At 34.4% G+C, this 23,456-nt stretch overlaps 1 protein-coding gene across 1 annotated transcript in view; it reads left to right on the plus strand.

The window, feature by feature from the left end:
* Window positions 1-23,456, plus strand: part of LOC111046596 — a 102,358-nt gene that overhangs the window by 26,780 nt on the left and 52,122 nt on the right. The window contains exons 2-10 of the mRNA XM_039429544.1: window positions 3,490-3,564; window positions 5,888-6,120; window positions 8,146-8,288; window positions 11,760-12,091; window positions 14,533-14,753; window positions 17,689-17,918; window positions 21,354-21,526; window positions 22,501-22,614; window positions 23,295-23,397. Of these exons, the coding sequence (XP_039285478.1) occupies window positions 5,889-6,120; window positions 8,146-8,288; window positions 11,760-12,091; window positions 14,533-14,753; window positions 17,689-17,918; window positions 21,354-21,526; window positions 22,501-22,614; window positions 23,295-23,397 (1,548 nt within the window). The 5' untranslated portion in view covers window positions 3,490-3,564; window position 5,888. The remainder of the gene's footprint in view (window positions 1-3,489; window positions 3,565-5,887; window positions 6,121-8,145; window positions 8,289-11,759; window positions 12,092-14,532; window positions 14,754-17,688; window positions 17,919-21,353; window positions 21,527-22,500; window positions 22,615-23,294; window positions 23,398-23,456) is intronic.

A 23,456-nucleotide genomic window follows, 5' to 3' on the forward strand; every position in this document is an offset into this window, starting at 1 on the left:
CTGCCAATACATTCAAATGGTTTCACTTTCTAAATTCCTTTGCAATAATCTTTATCAAGCTTGGAGTTATTTTGTGTGATTACAGTTTTATTCATTTTCGCTCACAGAATAGCCTATGAGTTTATCATTAAAAAATTTCAATTCATCGATAATTTACTACAGTAACTTCTGTATTATTTGTTGTAGTACAGGACTTAGGCCCGTATGCAGATACTTGGTTTAAACGGAGAAATGTCAGCTGTTCGTTTAAACCCCGAATGAAACACATTATGATGAATGTAACCATATATACAAGTAAATGTGGTTTAGCATGTAGTTGGTGCAAATCGACCTTACTGTAGTGAATTACAGAAAATAATGATCCTCAAAATGAACAGGATATGAATTACTTATCAAAATGAACAGGTTGTAGTAGGCTGATCGATATAAAAAACAGTAAATTTCTATTTTATGCTAGGGTACGACCAGAACAATTAGGTCGATGTTTAGCTTTCAGTTTAGGTCCCACTCGCAATCGACCTCTATGTAACACAAACATATTGCAAATCATTAGAGCAACATATCGGCTAGTTCTCAATCGCTTCTCAGCACGATGACATCCATATGTTTTTATGTTTGCCAACTGATTTGTGGCACCGATCGAAACTGAAAGTTAAACCACGACCTGTCCTTACTGTTTGAACCTTTATGGATGTTTCACGTAAAGGTACTGGTTATCTCATAGCAAGGTTAGGTAGGTAGACAGATTCATGGGCTTTCTGGTTACTCTATCTTTGTGGAGTTGAATAATTGTCTATTGCGCTCAGAGAGTATAGAATATAATACATATACCTTACATTCTATACTCTCTGTTTGTGCTGGACTTAGCTGAAAATCGTACTTGCAGGATCATCCAGGTTCTACTTATATAACAATCACTACACTGGTAGTCAATTAACTGCTTTTCATCAGTCAATTAACTGGTGAAATCCAATAACTAAACACTTTTATTAGTCTTCAACACGATAATAATTCGATTCTAGATTTAACATAGTGTTCCACTCATGACTTGATGTGTCTCGTGATATGAGTTATGTCACGTAGAAAACTCGGCTACAGCTGATTATGTTGTGGAGGCGTGTTGTCGTGACAGTTGATATTGCGGCAGTCATGCATGACATTCGGCAAGAAGTGAGATGGATGACTGCTAATACGATCGTAATGAAGGTTGCCAACAGCGATGCAAGATACAAGGGAAGCCACTTGCATGTGTCTAGGTCGAGACAGAAACCTATCTCACTACATGTAGCGTTCAATTTATTGTCAACAACAAATCACTCTAAATGCTGATTAAAGCTGCACTTCAACGGTATCATTATTTGTTCTCTTGCTCGAAATGTCTCACTTCTTAATCTCGTTGATGTCATATTCAATTTGTTTTGGATTAATCTTTCTATTCAAGATGTCCTAGTCTGCTTTTGGATTAATCTTTCTATTCAAGATGTCCTAGTCTGTTTTTGGATTAATCTTTCTATTGAAGATGTTTAGTCTGTTTTAGGATTAATATTTCTATTCAAGATGTCTAGTCTGTTTTAGGATTAATCTTTCTATTCAAGATGTCTAGTCTGTATTGGATTAATATTTTATTCAAGATGTCTAGTCATTGTTTATTTCTGGACTGAAAAGTGGACTCAAATCAATTCAAGTGGATAGCATAACCTATAATTTTTATTCATTCATAACTCTACCTTCATTGTATTATCATTCATCCCATCATCATCACCTAGGCTTAAAATACTTCTAGAAAGTCGCCTTTGTAAAATAATGAATAAATTGAATTTTTCTAGAAAAGAGAACAAATTACCTTGTGAAAGAAATTCATTCATCTTATCTTTGGTCTTCTTTGTAAATACTATGTTATACTTAAACACACTTTGTTACAAATTATCCTGATCTCCTTGTAATGAATTCCAGCTGTGGAAAAAAAACTTTGGTAAATATTACGTCCATCCTATCTGAACAATTTGTATAGTTCACCAGCAATAAGAATACGATTCCTATTGCATTAGAGAGTGGTCTATAAAATTTCATGTACATTCACTTATAACACCACAATAATTTGTAAACATTTTCAAGTCACTGGCCATCTACTAAATCTCTTAAACTGAATATGAAAATCTACTTTGTGAAAATATTTGAGGACTGACAATTTTGTGAATTGACAAGACTTGAACTATTTCGGAGTATTAGCTACGTTATCTAAATTTGGGAGAGGAATAGCACAAGGTTACCTGATTTTTTTCCTTTCCCTATCATTTCGATTATGTACCTATATCTTGTATAAATTAATAAAGAATAAACCACCAAATATATCACTAGTCACCCTCTTCAATACACTATTATTTATGATATGTTTACCAACGTCATTCCAAAACATGTATTTCCGAAAACATGAAAAACCAAAATGACGTAGGCTATATTTTATTTGGTATAAGACCAGCATAATTTACGAGATTTTTACCAATGTTATTACAGAACTAGAATTTCATATTATGGAATTAACCCTTGATAGCCAAAGGTATCTTTTATGTGCATCCTTCATTGTAAAGGAATCCATATTGTTTCGTTTTGCAAATCCGAACCGGTATAAAATCGAAATCCCGACAACAAGGCTAATCTAGACATTGAATGAGAATTCTGTTCTCATAAAGCGGGAACCTTCTCACAGTTTAATCCATACATACTGTTTTATGCTTATTCATTAATCCTTTGATAGGTCTCTGGAGTATTAGGGTATCGGACTTGTTCATTGAATTTTCCTTCTCCTGGATTATCTATTATTCAAGCAACCACTGAAGTGTAGCCGGTAATATTGGGCCCAAATTATAATATGAATTAGTCAAGACTAATGAATCAATAGTCAGATGATAAGCATGGCGCTAGTCGAGTTTAGTAGACCTTTAGACAGTCCGGATTTCTGCTATTTATAGGTATTGCTCTATATCGCGGCGGGTCTTAGGCCTAATAGCATTAACCGGCATTAGCGTTATCTAGTCATTTGTCAATTGATTTTGAGAATAACTCTGCTATTAACGATGATATATATTTCACAAACTTATATTGAAAACCAGGATCATGGTTTAACATCATGGAAATAAGCTACTGCGATAAAAGTGTTTAATAAATAACATCTTATTCTCCTACACACAGACCTGTAGTCTTGTAGGGGGTTTTCTATATATCTTATTGTACTGTAACTATCATTTCTGTGTATAACATTCTGAGAAATAAATTTATTTGATTTGATTACTTATCACTGTTATTACTATAATATGGTGTATCTACTGGGAGTATTACTTCATCTTTAATTCAAATTATTCTTAAATCAGAGTTACCTTGAAATTGTCTCGCATCTCGGGAAGTTCGTTTGAAATTGCTAAGCTCTTGATAGTTTGAAATATCATTCTAAATAATCCAACATTTTCATCTAATAGTCTAATTTTTTTCTAGGTGGCACTAAAAAATTCCTGAAATGTGAAGCTCAAGATGACCTGACAGAGCCCCTACTTGGAACCCTTACCCAAGGTGAGTTTTAACATTTCTATCGGTTAAATTTCATCAGTCATTCAATACTCTATTGTTATTATTGCTTTTCCAAAAAAACACACAGTAATTAATCAGACCACAAAAACAAAAGGAAAGCAATAGTAGTGTAAATAACGATTAAAGTTAATTCTATTAGAACATCTTTAGAAGAAAACAATGTAAATGTCTATCATTGTTGTTGACATTTTTCAGTTTCTAGAATTTGTTTGAATAGGATTATTTCTTAAAATCCAATCATGAGTGTCAATTTAATTGTACAATTTTTTCAATACATTTTGTTTCAATCCTCACCTCAATCAAGTTTTTGATCTGCTGTGATTCTTCATGTTCACATTATACACGTTAATATCATATAATAGAGATTTGAGATGCTGTGAAAAAAACTCCTTCAGTGTTGGCTAAACCTAAGCCATAGAGAAAAGATAGCATAAGAAGATATCTCGTGGTATCGGGCGTTTATGTTCCAAATTTCACTGCTCTCATAATCATCGGCTTGAAATTTGGAACATAAATTTTTGGACATTTTATTAATTTATCAAAATTTGGGAATGAAATAGATTTGGGTCAAGCCTGTTGTTCCTTCCTAATCATATTTATAAGATTTGTGATTCTGTCCACGAATAAATAAATAAACGACCTAAACCATGGTATATCTTTTTATGCTCTCCTTTCTCTATGCCTAAGCGTATATCGTAGATAACGTTTACACTATAGAAGTGCCTCTATCCCGTGCCTTCGCCGTATTCGCCGATTTGGATGAATTTCAAATTGATTATAGATAAATATTTTATCGTCCTATTTACAATGTATGTATTAGTACTAATACAAATAGTACTGTGAGCTAAGTTGAAGCCTCTTTCACTCGCACTTGATCACATACATGAAGATCACACTTGTTATGTCACTTGTACTAGTCTCTACAATATCTACTGAAGTGTTGTGACTGCCCCTATCAAGTTCAAGCCCCTATCAACTTCTTACTTATATTGTTCCATATTTTTTAGTGTCAAGTATCGTAGAGATCATTGTGTTGAATATTATGCTACCCCTAAAGTATCTTCTCATTTTGCTTTTCGATTTCGTGGCCTTTTCATTTCTCAATTTTATTATGTCTCTTATTTTGTCAACTGAAGAATTAACACATTATTTTCCATTTTAGGCCTGTCTACACGAGCTACAAATTTACTATTCCTACCTTAATTGTGATTCTTACCTTGAATTCAGGACTTCAATGAGACACTAAACACTCGACTAAATTATGTTCAAATAAACTGTGTAGTTTTTAGAATATTTTCACGATGACAGTTTACCTATAACAATTAAAAAGAAGTATGAATAATACAATATTATATTTATAGAATGGATTATAACCATACTATTATTGGTAGAGAACCTATATCCAATTTATCATACTGTAATTATCATTATTAGTTAGAAATTTGTTGTTATCGATTTGCAAATAACTTGAAGATTAAGCCTTGTCTATGGTCATTTGAAAGAACATTAAAATAAATTATTATTATCATTATCGATTTGCAAATAACTTGAAGATTAAGCCTTGTCTATGGTCATTTGAAAGAACATTAAAATAAATTATTATTATCATTATCGATTTGCAAATAACTTGAAGATTAAGCCTTGTCTATGCTCATTTGAAAGAACAGAAAAATAAATTATTATCATCATTGGTTATTATTCAAATTGCCATCAACCAGAAAAATTAAAAAAATGTGTTCGCTGATAGGAGTAACCTACTTCATTTCAGGGCAATCGTATGTCAATATGAAAAACTGTCTAAACAGAATTTACCGCTCTGAATGCTTTTTTGAAATAGTCAAGTAATATTCATGTAAAAACCGTAATATGGAGCAATCGGGACCTTCGTTCCTCAGGCAATATTTTTCATTATAATGAAGGCTCGGATAGCTATTCAGAAATTCTAAAGGCGTCAAAAAAGCTTATTAGTATAAATGTTTGAGAAAATAAAGAAAACAAATTCTGGAGAGCTAACGATGATGATTAGACATCTAAATTCTAAACGTTATTTGTTTTAGTAACACAAATCAGAATATCCAATTATTTGAATATTTTAGTTTTAAATATTCTGATTTTTAATTTAGAATATACTAATTGTATAAGTGTGATGTACTGTATTTAACATATGGAATTTCCTGAGATATTTCAATTATTCAAATGCTAATGAATTGTTATTATTATCAAACGAAAATCAATAATAATCAATTAATGATAATTACTGAATTAAATTTTATTATTACTGATTGTTTGATGTAATTCGTTGCAGAATGGAGGATAAGATGAGTGGAGGGGGCAGGGTGGTAGGTGGCACGAAGGTCTCGAAAATAGCGAACATATTCCAAGCCGGGGGCGGTGGCGGAGGTGGGACAGATGTGCTGGTGATGGAGCCGCCCCTCAAGTCGCCCGATGGGGGCGGTTTGCCGCCTCCCGTCACTGTTGTCAGGACCGAGAGTCACGTGGCCAGGTTCAACAATGCACGAGCTCTCTTCGAAAAATTGGGTCAGTACTTTGTTTTGACGATTTTTGTAATGAGTGTACTCAATTCTATGCTCAATAACTTTTCAATCAACTATTGTTGAAATCATCCCCTGAGTTGATATCATGACAACTACTCTGATCGAGTGTACTCAATAACTTTTCAATCAACTATTGTTAAAATCATCCCCTGAATTGATATCATGACAACTACTCTGATTCAGGTGATAATAACTATAGTCTGTACATACCTTATTTTACAGCACTGTTCTTATGGAGTACAGCGCTGCCAGATTTCACAGAATCCAGAGAACCTATGAAATAATTGTCTGATAGAAATAAACGAAAAATAGAGCGTAGGACTTTTTGATAGAATCAGCATAACTAGTAGTTCTGTGAACAGTAGACCTCACGCAGTATTCTCATCCACAAGTACCTGATTGAAACTATAGACCTTATGGAAATAGAGCAATAGACTGGCTTCTCCACACATCTGTGTACAGTAATCACTTGTCAGCTGATTTATGATTAATAATTCTATAGTCTGATTTTTAATGTAATATTGGCGTATGAAGGTGGCTCCTTTTTCCTTTTATATTATCCTTGAAATGCAAAATTTCCAAAAACCTTGTATATACGTCGACGCGCAATTAAAAAAGGAACATACCTGTCAAATTTCATGAAAATCTATTACCGCGTTTCGCCGTAAATGCGCAACATATAAGTATTTAAACATTAAGATAAATGCCAAACCGTCGAGTTGAATCTTAGACCTCACTTCGCTCGGTCAAAAACGGCAACAGTGTGCTCCTATTGTTCTATCGAAATAACATTGGCCGTAAAGCCCGGACCATACTAAACATGTATGAAAACTTTCTCTTATTAATAAAATAGAATTATAGTACCCTTTGAATTTAATAAAATAATAGAATAAGAATACAAATTATAACTACTAGTTTCGGTGATCACACCATCGTCAGGTTATAAAAATAAATTTCAAAAATAGATGTTTCTCAAAATGTATGACTCCAGGGATACTTTCTTGTTATAATTTGTATTCTTATTCTATTATTTTATTAATTTTAAAGGGTACTATAATTCTATTTTATTAATAAATGTATGAAAACATACTAAACACATAATGAAAACACAAAGATGTAGGGTGAAATATCACAAATTTATTTGGAGAAAAACAAAAACAAGTTTCAAACCTATGATGTCATCTTCAGTATGACACAGGTCACTACATCTCACCATACACTGTGTCAGATGCTAATAACTACTTAGCATTGTACTAATTGATATAGTCTAGTTTGGTTCAGCACAGCTTGAGACCATTTCTACATATTTTTCATGATGTCCATATAAGCTTTTTACTTGTAAGTGGGCTATAGAATGAGAGTGTGGGTGATTGATGAGTTGATGCAAAGTTGATGCCTACTGCGGGATTCTAACCCACGACCAGGCAGAACGTAGAAGGCTGAAGGCCACTACACCAGAAAAACGAGTGTGTTGATAATTGAAATTATAATCTGAATATCAAAACTCCAAGGGTGTCTCTTTCGTAGAACCACAGTTATAGAGATGTTAAGAACCCCTTCAAATGAAGGTAGTTAAATTCATTTAAATTACTCGATATGTTAACACCTTTATTTTAAAGACTGTTTCTTGATCCATTCTGAACTGCGATGTTTATAAAGCATTATTTTTTTTCACTTTTATACCACATGCAGTCAATTATCCAAATGTAAGAACAAGTTTTTGTGTAGTTGAGAAGTTGATATTGTGGTAATTATTCATATTGAATAAAAAGACTAAGAAATTGTCAAAAACCACAGATTAATTGATAGTTAGAAAGACCGGTTTCGGTTGTACATTTTTTGACAATTTCTTAGTCTTTTTATTCAGTAAGAACAACTTGTTTATTCACAGACTGTAGCACTTTCAAAGTACATGAACTCCTTGTTTACAGCTGACCTTTGAAATTGAATATGCTTAGAAGTTCCTGTATTTTTCAAATAATATATTGTGGTATGTATGCTGTTACAGGTGAAGAGAACAGAGGTCGAACATTGGGAACGGAAAAGTCGAAAACGAATGATCTCAGGTCCCGATCCAGTTCAACAAATTCCTCGGGAGGCGGTGAATCTCCAGTCAGGGCTAATAGGGAACCATCGCCAGCTTCTTCACAGGTAAAACTTTCAGATGAATTTTACTTTCAGTTTATGTCACTTTCTTTATCAATTTTGTTATGATCACTTTGGAATTTGGTCAGCAGTTCTACCAGTATTTTAATGTCAACGGCTCCAAGCAAGACATAAATTTTGTGCTTCGACTCAAATTCCCATATGCACCATCTCGGTTTGAAAGGAGCAATGTCAGATGTTCTTCCAAACTCTGAATGAAACACATTATGACTAGTAGTTCTGTGAACAGTAGATCTCGCGCAGTTAAAAACCACAGCCTCCTCTAATACTGTCCATCAGAGTGAATTATGTCCTGTCCTGACGTGTCGGCGAAATATCTGTCTGTAAATCGGTATCGGGTTGTTGTATCGACATTAATTATTAATATTAATTATAATAATTAGCATTACAATGCTAATAATTTGATAATTTGTTGTAAACAACTATGCTACTATCATCAAAAGCTTACCGAGTTGATGAGAGCAGAGAAAAGACGCGATAAAATAATAAGCTACTTCGAGTTATCAATATTGCATTCCTCATTGCTTGCAATTAATAGTCCACACAACAGCTGACTTTTCACGAAGATACATTGAGATATTAATTGCATGTATCATTGCATGCAATTAATAATCCACTCGACAGCTGATTTAAGATGAATAGTCTGATTTTTACTGGCGTTCGAAGAAGACTCCTTTTTCTTTTGTATTATCCTTAAAAAGCAAAATTTCAAAAAAAACCTTATGTATACGTCGACGCGAAATTCAAAAACATACCTGTCAAATTTCATGAAAATATATTTCTGCGTTTCGCTGTAAATGCAGAACATATAAACAAAAATATTAACATTAATTTATTTATTTATTTACATTGTGTACAAATACTTCACATGAGGAAAGGCACAACAGGCTCATGCCCAAAACTGTCCCATTTCCGATTTATACTATTCTGTCCAAATCAAAATGTTGGTTATGTCACTTTCACTTTTCAAAATACAATTCACACTCTTCAATTCTTAGAAAAACTAGCAAATTTTGAATCAAATAGATACTATTAGAGTCCGAAATTAAAAAATCTAGAACAGTAACTAAATAATTATTCAAAAAGTCTAACATAAAGAGAAATGCAAAACCGTCGACTTGAATCTTATACCTCACTTCGCTCGGTCAATCAATGCGATCATACCTACAAGTAAACGTGGTTATACAAGTAGATTATTCATATGGTCTAATGCCCGTATCACAATCTCGGTTTAAACGGATATAAATCCGTTGTTGGCTTAAATCCGGAATGAAACGCATCATAATAACTGCGACCGAACCTTCATGTAATCGTAGATTAGCGTTAAACGTGGATAAACGTACGTAGATGGTGCATATAGACATGAGTGATCTTATTATGCTTATGAAGCTAATAGTTATTGAACAATCTCAAAAACTTTTGTGAAGGCATAACAAATTTGAGATGATGATTATTATTTATTGTGGTGGATTAAGTGGTTTCTGTACTATTCTTTTAGAGAAGCGATTCCATTCTACATTTAATCTCATTAAATGGTTGAGTACTTTTATTTTTCGAGTAAAATATTTTTAGATGAAGAGCGTTAACCTCCAAGAAAGCTTTTTCATGAAATAGGATATTTTACATCCATTTCCATTTTTCTTATTCTTTAATTCGTTGAGCGTTTGATGTACAGTAGATGGTGGTAATATCTGGCTGCAACAGCTTTCCTAATTTCAATACTCCTTTGCCAATGTTACTTACTTTCTTTTCTTTTAAGACTTATTGACTCAATCATTTTTCGTTTTTCTACACAATCATTGTGCTTTCCAATTTGTTATTCAACACTGACATTTGTAAATACATATTGTGCCGTTTCCTATTGATTTTGTCTCAGAATCTGCTTTTTGCTGTTGTTGGTTTAAGCAGTTGGTGTGAAACCAACAGTTCACTGTGGGCTTTAGCAACAACAAACCATGTTATGCAACAGTTGAACTGGAAAGCCAACTAAATGCTCCACTCAAATTGTCTTGTCTTTAAGAAAATTGTTCTGTCAGTTGATGATTTGGGGTTTCGCCTTTCAGTCTTATATACCACATAATGTCGTACACTAGCTACTACTTACAGGTATTGTTTTTCCAAACCATGTTTATGTTTTTCAAACATTATGCTCAATTTCCACAGTTTATCTAATATAGTTTTTTCAACAACCTGAATACAATTATACATATTATCTTATTCGCTTTACTATGATTAGATTTACAATTAGATAAGCACAATATTTAATATTCAGTATTTGAGGTCCATGGTGTGATCACAAAACCACAAGGACACGTCAAAAAATGACGTCTCACTAATTCAAATTGTAGTAATAATGTTATCAACATAACCATTAGGTGTATCATTATATATGGTACACTTTTTATAATCAATTAATTTACAACAATGTGGAAGCATAGTTGATAGATTTATGAATCATTTTTTGATATTTTATTTGAAAATTTTCCATGGTTTGTTATGAAATTATATTATCTTATTCCTGGACGCCAGAAGTATAATATTTCTTTTATTTTGGTTTGAGCTAAAACACCATGTTCATGTTTTTTTTTGTTACTAGCTTAATTTCATTTTTTATATAGTTTTCTTTGTAGTTCAATTTGTTTTCTATAATTCAGTTTACAGATCAATGGGACTGGAGGAACGATAATATCTGGCTGCAACAGCTTTCCTAATTTCAATACCCTTTTGCCAATGTTACTTACTTTCTTACTCCCAGGGTTATCGATATCCAAGTTGATGGCCGCACAAACAGAAAGTTTCTAGGTGCATCTCTTTCTGTAGTTCCAAGCCTGTCCATGTTGGTCTTTTGCCATCATCTCTATTAAAATGCTTGTGAATTCTTTGCTCTACAAAGAATCTTTAAGGCTTAGTTCGAGTTTGATAAGTATCAGAGTTGAAGACGCATTTAATTATCTCAGCCTACTGCCATCCTCTCAGATAGAATGCTTGTAAAATCTTTGTTCTAACATGAACCTCGAAGGCTTATTGCCGGTGTCACAAAAGCCGGTTAAATTTTAATCGTGATTAATTCCACGAGAACCAATCAGAGGAGCCTTCTTTACGAAAAAAGCTTTCTCTGATCGGTTCTTGTGATATTAATCACGATTAAAATTTAACCGGCTATTGTGCAACCGGGCCTTCGAGTTTGATATTTTTCAAGTATTAGAGTTTAAGACGCATTCAATTGTTTTATTCATGCTTGTGGCTCTTATTGGCAGAGAAATCCTCGTTCCTGAGAGATGTTTTGCCTCGCCGTAATACCCAAATTTTACTCACTATAAACACTTGAGTTTATAGGTTATATTGGTTGGAAGTTTAAACACGAGAAAATTTATCTCACGCTTTTAATTGATGTTGATAGGTATAATTAGCCTCTTAATGTGTATTATAATTCTTTGTATGATATTGTTGGAACAGTTGAAGAGGGCGACCGAGAATGGCGTTCACCAGAAGACGAACGGCACTTACGGCAGCAACGAGTACTTACTGAACAGTGGCGGCAACAGCGCACCAAGTAACAAGGAGAAGAGCGGCAACAGCACATCGAAGGACAAGGAGCCATCTGTGATACGAGCAGCGCCAGTGGTTCGGCCGGGGGCGGTGAACGGAGGCAGTGGGGGCGGTGTACCGGGGGTGGTAAAGCCAGCCAAACCCGAGAAGCCAGAGCGCAAGTTGAACAGCCGCGAGCTCATAGAGAAGCAGAAGAACTGGACGTCGCACTTCTCCAAGTCAAGAACTACGGCTGCTAGGTTAGTGTACCCTCAATTATACAAAAATTATTTAATAAATTTTACTAATTGCATAGAGAAAAGATAGCATAAGAAGATATCTCATGGTATAAAGCGTTTATGTTCCAAATTCCACTAATAACTCTAGCTGACTAGTAGTTCTGTGAACAGTAGACTTCGCGCAGTTATAAAACACAGCCTCCTCTTATACTGTCCATCAGAGTAAATCCTGTCTGTATGTCGTGTCGGCGAGATATCGGTGTGAAAACGGCTAATGGCTGTAGGGGTTGGTGTATCAAAAATGATAACATCAAAAGCAAATCTCCTTCAAGACATACTGGCAACAGGACAGCCCGAGTTCAAAGCAGAGAAAGGTCGAGAGACAATACTATGTTATTTTAGTTATTAATTGCATGATTTATTACATGTGTTAGTGCATGCAATCAATAGTTCATTTAATAGTGCATAAAAATTGCATTCAATGAGGCATGTAATTAATAGTCCACACAGCAGCTGATTTTTCACCAAGTTACATTGAGATATTGAATTGCATGCGTCATGGCATGCAATTTATAATCCACTTGACAGCTGATTTATGATGAATAATTCTATAGTCTGATTTCTACTCTAATACTGGCGTATGAATGAATGAGGCTTCTTTTCCTTTAATATTATCTTTGAAATTCAAAATTTTCAAAAACCTTGTATATACGTCGACGCGCAATTTAAAAAGGAACATAACTGTCAAATTTCATGAAAATCTATTGTTGCGTTTCGCCTTAAATGCCCAACATATAAACATTTAAATATAAAGAGAAATGCAAAACCGTCGACTTGAATCTTAGACCTCACTTCGCTCGGCCAATTATCCTATGTAGTAGTTCTTTTTCGTGGAGCTGTGCTGGTAGTCTCTCATACTGATACAGTGCCGTTCTAAAGCTGTGTACACATATTCGTGCTTCCAACCCGCACCGAGCACGCTCCTCCCTCGTACCGCCCTCGTACCGCCCTCGTACCACCATCGAACCACAGTCGGACCGCCCACGCACCCATCATGAACGTTACGGAAGATGGTAGATCTTCTCGCGTTCCCCGGTCGAACCATTGTTGCTCGCCGGTCGATCATCAATCGCTCTGCTGGAGTGACGTTCGGTTGCGGAGCAGAGCGACAGTCTGTACGCACCTTTACACTCTCAACCGACCAAAACAGGTATAATAGAAAGTAGTCGGCTTGTTAGCAAAAATCTGCTCAAAATTTGGAACATAAACGACCTATACCATGGGATATCTTCTTATGCTATCTTTTTTTCTATGCTAAAAGTAGGAGAAACTCGATAGTAGGTAAATACGAGTACGTGAATTGAATCTCTATTGGATATACTGTGAAAAAACTTGATTGTAAACTTTTCTCAAGTAGTGTAGAGTTGATTGATTCAGTGTACTTCAAGAGAAACTTGTACACTGGTGTAATTACAAACTAATTATGTTGTTACAATCAAAGTTAACCTTTCTCTCGAAGCACTTCTTGTCTTTGACGAAAGAAGAGTCTCTCCTCTCCATTAGACTGTGCCCAAAGCTTCCGGAAACCTTCCACCTGTGACCCTCCTCAACGCTCCCCGACCCATTCACTATAAAACAAATTCCTACAAATAATGAATTTTAAATTGAATAACTTATAGCATGTCACATTCCTAGTCAAAAATAAAGGCAGTCATTCTATTCTCTTCCCAGTTGTTTAAAATCATTATTCAAAACCAGTGCAAGACTCTTCAAAGCCAACACTTCAAGAAATGAAGCATACCAATAAACCAAAAAAATGCAAACACCCTCCAAAGATCATAAATCCATCCGAGGACGATATGGAAACCATTCTTCCCTACTATCTCCAAGTATTAAATGCTCTTTACGTTGCTACTAATTTCAGTTAGAACTGGAGAAAGAAATAATGTACTCCTTTCAATTACTAGTTGACCGAGCGAAGTGAGGTCTAAGATTGAAGTCGACGGTTTGGCATTTCTCTTAATGTTTAAATGTTTATATGTTGCGCATTTACGGCAAAACGCGGTAATAGATTTTCATGAAATTTTACTGGTATGTTCCTTTTTAATTTGCGCGTCGACGTGTATACAAGGTTTTTGAAAATTTTGCATCTCAAAACATTTAACATTTAAACATTAAGATGAATGCCAAACCGTCGACTTGAATCTTGGACCTCACTTCGCTCGGTCAGTTATAACTATTTATGCTATTATTTGTCTTGTCGTTGGGTCATGTCAGTGGCCCTGAAATTGATCAGGTGCGACCTGAAAGCTCTAACACTAGACCTGAGCCAGTCAGGTCACTCCATATCATTATTAATATCCTACTTAGTTATTTATGCTTTCGCTGATAAGAGTATTTTACTTTGTGCGTGGGTAATGGATTTTAATAACCGTTAATCATGAATATAATTTTGTTTGTAGGTACAACAGCGATCCGAACAAGAACGAGGTAAAGGCGACTGTTATCCAAACAGAACAGCAGCAGCAGCAACCAGTGTCGGGGGCGGTAACGGGGGCGGCAACTGCCACCCGTTCGGCCTCGTTCAATGCACCCCGTGTGCGCTCGCCGCCTCCGCCCCATCCCTCCACGCCACCTCCACCGCCTCCCGCACACAAACCACATGACGAGCCCCAATCGCCCAGTGAGTAGAACTACAGCATTATTTATTTAATCATTCAGAATTACACAACTTACAGGCTTACGCCCAAAACGGTTCCAATTCTAATTTATACAACAGTCCAAATGTAGCTAGGTTATGTGTCACTTCAAAATTAAATAATTAACTATTTTTTTAACACAAGAAAATATATTTTCTCATGGTTTAATATTGAATTTTCATAATTGAGTCTTGTATATTATCGTAGTTTATGATACTTCTTCACAGCCAACAAACGATTTGGTAATAGGGCGGAAGTAGAAAAGGATAGAGCTATCTGCCAAGCAAGGGTAGCTAACCAATCCTAATCAGGTGCTGACTTTATAACTTAGATTTAATCAAGTGACATTCAAGTGAGCAGTTACAGATGTCAATTGAAATATTCTCCTACCATTCAAAATATAAATCATTTAAAAAATGATTTTATTTACTTGAATAAACAGTACAGAATCAAAAAACTACAAAGCACAGAAATATATGACAGTAAAGTACAGAATCATTTTCAAATTCAGTCGTAGATGGGTAGAATATGGAATCAAACATATTAATAAAAAATAAATATTATAGTACTTGGAAGACTTCTCAAAGTCCTTAAACCTTCACACATGGGGCAAAAATAAATAAAATGAGACCTAATATTTTGAATAAAATGAAAACGACTTGATATTGCTAATTCCGTATGGATATATCTTTTTATTTATTTATTGTACAAAATACTACAATAATAATATAATTATGACATTGAAGGAAAAACTAGGCTGAGCCTGTACTATTTCTCTATATTACTATATCTATCTACCACTAAATCACCTTCACAACAACAAAGAAAAGTTTCGAATGAAATGTGATTTGAGATGAATTGATTAATAATTATTATTGTATCTACATTTCAACAAGCAATTTGGTTGGCAATCGTGCGCTTCTTTCACGTAAAATACATGATAATAGTAAACAAAGTTGATGGCTGAGTGCCAGCCAGCCGCAGCTTATTTGAATCGGAGTGTCTGTTTGTCTCGCTCCTCTCTCCTACCCTTCTTGTCATTTTCACTAGAAATTTCTCTAGTTTATTTTTGTCCTCGTTCCAGTCTGAGATGAGACGGCACGAGCGCGTCTCAGTGTCATTGCCTTTCAATCGATTTACTTCTCATTTAATCGTATCGACTTTGCATCGATTAATCTTATTTATATAGTCTAATAAATACATGAAAAATATTTTGACTGAATCAGATAATGACTTTCAATATGTGGTAATACCTGACAAAGTTTGTAGTTTACTTTTGTACGGTGCCTTATTATAATGTGTCTGCGAGCACTTTATTGCAAATATTGTCCAGGTAATGTGGTTGTCAGGTAGTATAATCGTAATTAATTTTATTTTTTCAAATTTCGATTATTTAACCGTATTATTTTTTGTTTTAATGATAAGTATATACTTGTGATTGGTTCATTTATTCTCCATCCTCCATCGATAATATCATTTTTGATCATTGATACTATTTGTGAAAGTATCTGTGTTAATAGAGTAGGAAGCCTTCATTTTTTCATTTGAATATCAGTACTCATCAAGGTGATTTGCTTATTATCATTATGCTACACAGTTTAGTAGAATATTTTGCAGTATGATCAGAATGAGCAACATGTCTTTATAAATACATCAATCACACATTAAAACTCCTTATACTACAGCAATTTTGATTTATGTAAGCATTTTGATTCAGCATTTATCAGACATGAATAGAAATTTTCCACTCCTTTAAGAGTTGTTGAAGAATTATTGTACTGTGAAAAAAATAAAATTAATACTATTTAATGAACTAAAAACACACGTAATATTGTCAAATTCTACAGTTATTTGGTATAGGACCAAAGTTACAGTTTTAACAGTGACTCAGTCGCTTTTTAATTTTTAATACGATTTATATTTCCTAGGGTACCGTACAGAAGAAAAATGTCGTGTTTTCATGTGTTTTGTGGTATTTAGTGTAAAAAACAATATTTTTCTTTTTCTCTTTAAGATATCCTATGAAAGCTAGCGGTAATTGACCAACTTGAGAAATGCAAATTACTATGATAAATTTCAACAATAATTGATCCTACTATTCTAGTTGTATGAAACATTTTTTATGGGAAAAGAACATCCTTGTTCATTTTATTTAAAAAACATACGCTTTTACTGATTTTCTCATTTTGAACATTATTTTTATCGCTTAAAGCTGGATTCTCACATATCCGTATCAGTCAACGTGACCGGTACCGTGAAAATATGATTCCCATGAGTTGTAATTGGACTATTTCAACTCAGCCCGGCTGAGCTAGTATGAATAACGCTATTATAACTTATAGGATTTATATTCTCTCAGTACTGGACACTACTGATACAGTAATCCAGCTTTATAGAATATAGTATCTTACGTCAAAAGGACGGGAAGGGGCCTTTTGCAGGCGAGGATGATGTTTCTAGTCGAGGCGTTAGCCGATACTAGAATTTCATTCGAGCACTGCAAAAGACTTTTACGTCCAAGTAACGTACACTATTTTTTGTCATAATAATCTAAAGAAGAATAATTGAGAAATAGAAAACATTACCTGCTTGTGCTGACATTACTACATGCATTCTATAAACATAACCTAGTTTAGAAAATCCGAATCAGGAATTTTGAGGAAGTTGACAAAACTTTCACCTGGAGCGCTGAAGGTGGGTTTTTGTAGCAGTTTTGCTGTTCCTATTTCGGAACTAGGAAACATACTTGACTGTAAAGAAAACATGTGGTTTCATTACAGTAGAGTATGCTGTAATGAGAATCATATGTTTATTTGTTCTGCAAACAGCTGTTTACCGGCTTGATTTCATGCATGGAAAACAGCTGAAATTGAATGACTATGACAAAAATATAATGTTGATGCACTGGTTTGATTTCAGGCCGCATCCTAGACGGAGAGAGCGAGAAACGCCTGAGAGATGATGATGAGGAGAGGGAGGGGGGCGGGGTTGAGAGTGGTGGGGCCGAGGGGCAGCAACTGAAGAGGACGCGAACCTCCACCCCCAACCAGCAGCCGCCGCCTCCGGCCCCAACGGCCGCCTTCGATTCAACCAAGTCACCCATCGATGGTCCGCCTCCAAACACCACTGCTTCCACCTTCGATAAACCGGTCAGTGATACCATATTCACAACAATTACTTATCAAATCAGCATAAATTAGCAAACAGTTTTAATAAGTAACGAGCAGGTGTTCCGCAAGGGTCTGTTAAAAGCACAAATAGAATGAATTGAGTATTACAATTCAATGGTGATATTAAAGTTATTAACAACTGTATAAAAAAAATGATTGGGCTACTATCTTACGTAAACTCAGTATCACAAATTTGTCTAAAAAAATAATAATCAATTGTTTATTAAAAATGAAATTAGGGCTATAACCTTCCTCGGTAAATTGAGAATCTTAGGGTTGGTTTCCGAGCTCGGGATTTAGCTAAGTTCTAGACTTTAAACAGCTGGAGTCAGAAAATTAGCTTTCCAAAACGGGGCGTAGTCGCAGTTTTTATAACAGTAGTCGCAGTTTTTATTTTCTCATTTCTGTAATTGGAAACGCTTCACCTTGACGAAATTAAACATTTCTAAATACAGTCGAACCTCTCTATAACGAACCTCCACTTAACGAAATCCTCTACATAACGAATTTTCACCTGGTCCCATGACATTTTAGAGTTTTGGCTGCTTATTTACCTCTATTTAACGAATTTCGGACCTCTCAACAACAAAGTTTTCTCTTGACTTCAACATACAAAGTGTAGTGTGTATAGGAAGCAGACGGTCATTTTCAAGGAATTCTTTAGTTTCAGCAGAAAGGTCAATAGACTAAAAATAATGGCATTTCAGGTAAGAAGAAGGAAGAAGATATACAGTCAATAGAGGGTGAAACAATAGAGGTTCGACAATCGAATGCAAGTTACTGGAAATTGAATTCCAAGAGTTTTCAAGTTGAAATAAAATTAATATTTTATCCAATTCCCTTAATAATCTTATTAGTTCATAAAATGTTTCATCCTCATTTTCCAATGTCATTTGGGGTGGGCTCTCCGTATCAATTTGCACCATTCTTCTCTGTCTTTTGTCTTCTGTCGATGGAGAATTATTGTTCAGAATTATCTGTTCATTATTGTAGACCAGGCAGGTGAACGACTGGACTTTTTTTCCCCATTCTTGCTTTTGTCACACATCTCAATTCTTTGAACTTACTATGATGATGATGATGACTGTGACGAACCTGAGGAGAAGAATCCGTCAGATCAGGAAGTTCTAGAGGCTTTCAAAATTATCAGGCAAGGATTAAAACTGTTTGAATAAATGTGAGTCGTTTATCAAACATGATGTTTTATTCAAATGCAAAATTCAACCGATATTACTCACTTTTCAAATATAGAACAAAAAATAGGAAATTTGGGTTATTATAGTATTTATAGTGAAGATATTGACAAAATAATCGTATTTTGCGTTCCATCTAATAGTAATAGTAAATATTGCTACAGAATATGTACTTCGATTAAACTCCACTAATAGTACAAAACAAGCTTCCTGAAAATAAATTGGTGAGTTTACTTACTTATTACGTTCTACAAATATTCAAAAAACATGTATTTTATCGACAGCATGAATGTTCAAATTGCCATATTAATATTGGCCTAATAGGTACCCTACCTATGTTCGCGATGATATGTTTTATGTACCATATTCATTTATTTACCGCCGTGATAGGATATTATAAGATTCATAGGATCGTGGCAGTTTTCTTGACAGAACCTCTCAATAACGAATACCTCTCGGCAGCGAATTTTTTCTCGGGATAATCGACTTCGTTATATAGAGGTTCGACTGTAGTTCAAAATATCTGAAACTTTACACTTTTTTCTCTTTATTTTATTTTGTGTTTAATTTTCTAGTTTTTTTGAAATTTAATTCAAACGTCACTTTGACAATGACTACGACTACGCCCCGTTTCGGAAAGATAATTTTCTTACTCCAGCTGTAAAAAGTCTAGAACTTAGCCAAATCCCGAGCTCGGAAACCGGCCCTTTATGCAGCATTTCAAGTTAATCAGTTCAGTAGTTCAGACGTGATGAATGAATACTACTGTTTCCTGAGGGCTGGGCACTAACGATACTACAGGTCTATCAAACATGTTTGTACAAGCTTCTTGTATCTTAGGCAAAACAAAAGGCTTCAAGCAAAATCACAAAGGTCTATCAAACATGTTTGTACTAGTTTCTTGTGTCTTCGGCAAAAGGCTTCTATCACAATCACAAGCAGGGGAGAGTAAACTACCCGAGTCTTCGAGAGAAGCCCCACATCTCCTGTGACCAATAATTCAAACCCTGTTGAGGGCCGTCAACGTCCGTCTTGGAAGTTCAAGTCCAGCCACATTTACTCCAACTGAGTAGCCAAAGCAGATGCTGAGGGGGGTCGGAATAAGAGACGAAGGGATTAAGGTATCAAGGGAATAAATAATGATCATGGGAATAAGGGATCAAGGGATTATGCTTTAAAATGAAAAATTCCTGGTTCCACCAAGCTCGGTCGGTCAAGACATTTGAATATGGTCAAACCGGGTACGATTTACCAGTGTTCACTGGAATTATCGATAGTAACTATCACATTTTGTCTAGTACTCTCGCTCGTTGTAAAGCGTACATAATTTGACCAAGTTCAAATTTCATGACTGAGCTTGGTGGAACCGCCCATTGATAAAATATGATTGAGTTGAATATTCAAATAAGTCATATTATTTCAATAGATTCTATTGTTATAGCCTATACTAAACTTTTATACTTTACTAGCCGTCAGGCTCGCTTCGCTCGCCATATCCGTCTAGCCAGGGTGCTCCGCCCCCTGGACCCCGACTGGATCGTCCAAAGATGATGTCAGCGGGTTCGCTTCGCTCGCCTGCATTTTTCATTTGAGCATGTTTCATTCCATCAGAAAGTCAAAGTACAGAGAAAACGCAGAAAAGCTAAGAAAAACGTTTATTTTGGGCGTATCTTTGATGAAATATTAAAGTCACCTCATCACAAAATTTTTAGACCCTAGCTAAACCTCTGTACCAAAGCTAAGAAAAACGTTTATTTTGGGCGTATCTTTGATGAAATATTAAAGTCACCTCATCACAAAATTTTTAGACCCTAGCTAAACCTCTGTACCAAATTTGAACATTTTCTGTCTATTACTTGATGAAAGAACTGAGATAACGCAAAAAAACGCTAATTTTGGGCGTATCTTTGGCGTTATTTCAAATTCTTTCTATAACAACATTATTACAACCCAGCTAAGCTTCTGTAGTAAATTTGAACATTTTCTGTTCATTTGTTCTCGATAAAAAAACGCTGGAAAAATGCAGATTTTGGGCGTATCTTTAAAAATTTTTCCAAATCCGTTCCTAGTGCGCCTCTAAAGGAACACACCTACCAAATTTGAACGTTTTTGGTCCGGTAGATTTTTAGTTCTGCGAGTGAGTGAGTGAGTGAGTCAGTCAGTCAGTCAGTGAGTGCCATTTCGCTTTTATATATATATATATAGATTCTTGTTGTTTCAGATCTACAATTTCAATGGTGACGTGAATAAAAACACGACGTTTGGAACAGAAGCAGTTAAGACTGACGAGGATGGCATCTACCATTTCCAACCTGCCAACGTTTCTTGTTCGGACTCCATCATTAGCAGTGATCTGACCGAAGTTGAGGCACCAAAAAGCAGCACATTACTCAGGTATTCAAACTTACCACATTTTATTTATTACAATAATAGTATAGTTGTTTTCAGTTTCCAAATCACTATTTTTGCTTCAAATTAGTCTGTATATTTCCAAATGTTTGGCTTAATAGTTGCGATTTAACCAAATTGGCTTGATTTTAGAATTACAACTATGATTTTAGAATTAGAACTACAACTATGCTGTCGTATTAATAATGATATGTGTGAATTTTTATTTTCATAATGTCATAGCATTTCGTTTACACAATCATAACAATCAAGTTTGGGTTCATCCTATTGATTCTACCCTAATCTTACTTACTGCGGTGGCCACTCGTACCCCAGTCGGTACTTAGCCTCATCAACTAAGCCTCTCCAAAAGTTTCGGTCACCCGCGTCCTCCTCTTTTAGGCTCATCCTCCTCATATCTTTCCGGACCTGGTCCCACCATCTAGTTTTTGGCCTTCCAGCTGGTCTCCTTCCTATATGATTATTCCTCAGTACACTGCTTGTCAGAGCGCTTTCTTCTTTCCTCAGAATGTGTCCCGTCCACCGTAACATTATGCTTTTAATATTCTCTCTTAATCTGTTATTTAAATTCTCTCCAACTATTTATTTCTGTTGTATTTTAATTTATACTCTTATACCATAAATTATTGAAGCTTTATGTTTTTTTTTTAATTTTTCAAATATAAAAGGAGTTTTCATCAACTATTCTCTTAATTTCTACTTTTTTACCATAATTGAAGCTTTTTTATTATTATTTTATTTATTTTTTAACTATAAAAGGAGTTTTCATCAACTATTCTCTTAATTTCTACTCTTTTACCATACTTGAAGCTTTTTTATTTTTATTCATTTTTTTAACTATAAAAGGAGTTTTCATAAACTATTCTCGTGTTTGTATTTGAAATGAAAGTTCTATGCTACAAAATGTTTCTTATAATGAAAATCAACTTTAAACCCTATATATGTACTATTGTTTGCAGTGATTCAGCCAATACAAGCCTGCTGGAAGAGGAAGAAGCTTTGCTGAGAAAACTGGATGAGTTGAGCCTTCGATCTGAGGAAGTAAAGCCGGTTCGATTCAATCTCGGTGATAGGTACGTCAATACAATGCTTTTACAAAAAAAACTTGAATTCAAATTTCTTTTCATCATAAAATCTGTTATCTTTCTTTCTAAAATTATTTTAAAAAATATATAATTAGATCAAATTAAAATTTATGGATTCAGGGCTACTTATTTTTATTTATAAAATAGAATATTATAGTACCCTTTTTTGAAATTAATAAAATAATAGATTAAAAATACAAATTATATAACAACTAGTTTCAGTGTTCCACACCATCTTCCATCTTTAGGTTTTGATAAATCGGTTTCAAATAAACGTTTCACTAATAAATAAAACTAAAATTCGTAAAAACGTTCATTTAAAATTTATTTTTCAAAACGTGAAGATGGTGTGGAAACACTGAAACTAGTTGTTATAATTTGTATTTTTTTCAATCTATTATTTTATTAATTTCAAAAAGGGTACTATAATTCTATTTTATAAATGAATAAACATTAATATAATTAAAATAATTTTAATATTAATAGATTATAATTAATTAAATTATTTTTTAAAATAATTAAATGAAAAAAATATAATTAATTATTATTTTATTGCTTACAGTTGAGTTGAAAACGGTTGCCAAATAAACAATTATTTGAAGGATATCATTTCTATTCTTAATTTAGTTTTTCAAACTAATTTTTATCATTGAATATTTGCTTTGCAGTGCGGAGTTGAAAGCTGGAGCAGTGGCAGCAATGTGCAGCAGTTCAATGAGTGAAGATGATTCCGGATTTGTGTCTTCGGAAACAGCTCCAATTAGAGATCTGGTAAGTTCTCATTGCTATCAGATACTTCCCTTACTGATTTTTGTGTAGTGTTGATAAAT

Source organism: Nilaparvata lugens, chromosome 5 (genome assembly GCF_014356525.2).
Source record: "Nilaparvata lugens isolate BPH chromosome 5, ASM1435652v1, whole genome shotgun sequence".
Lineage (NCBI taxonomy): Eukaryota > Metazoa > Arthropoda > Insecta > Hemiptera > Delphacidae > Nilaparvata > Nilaparvata lugens.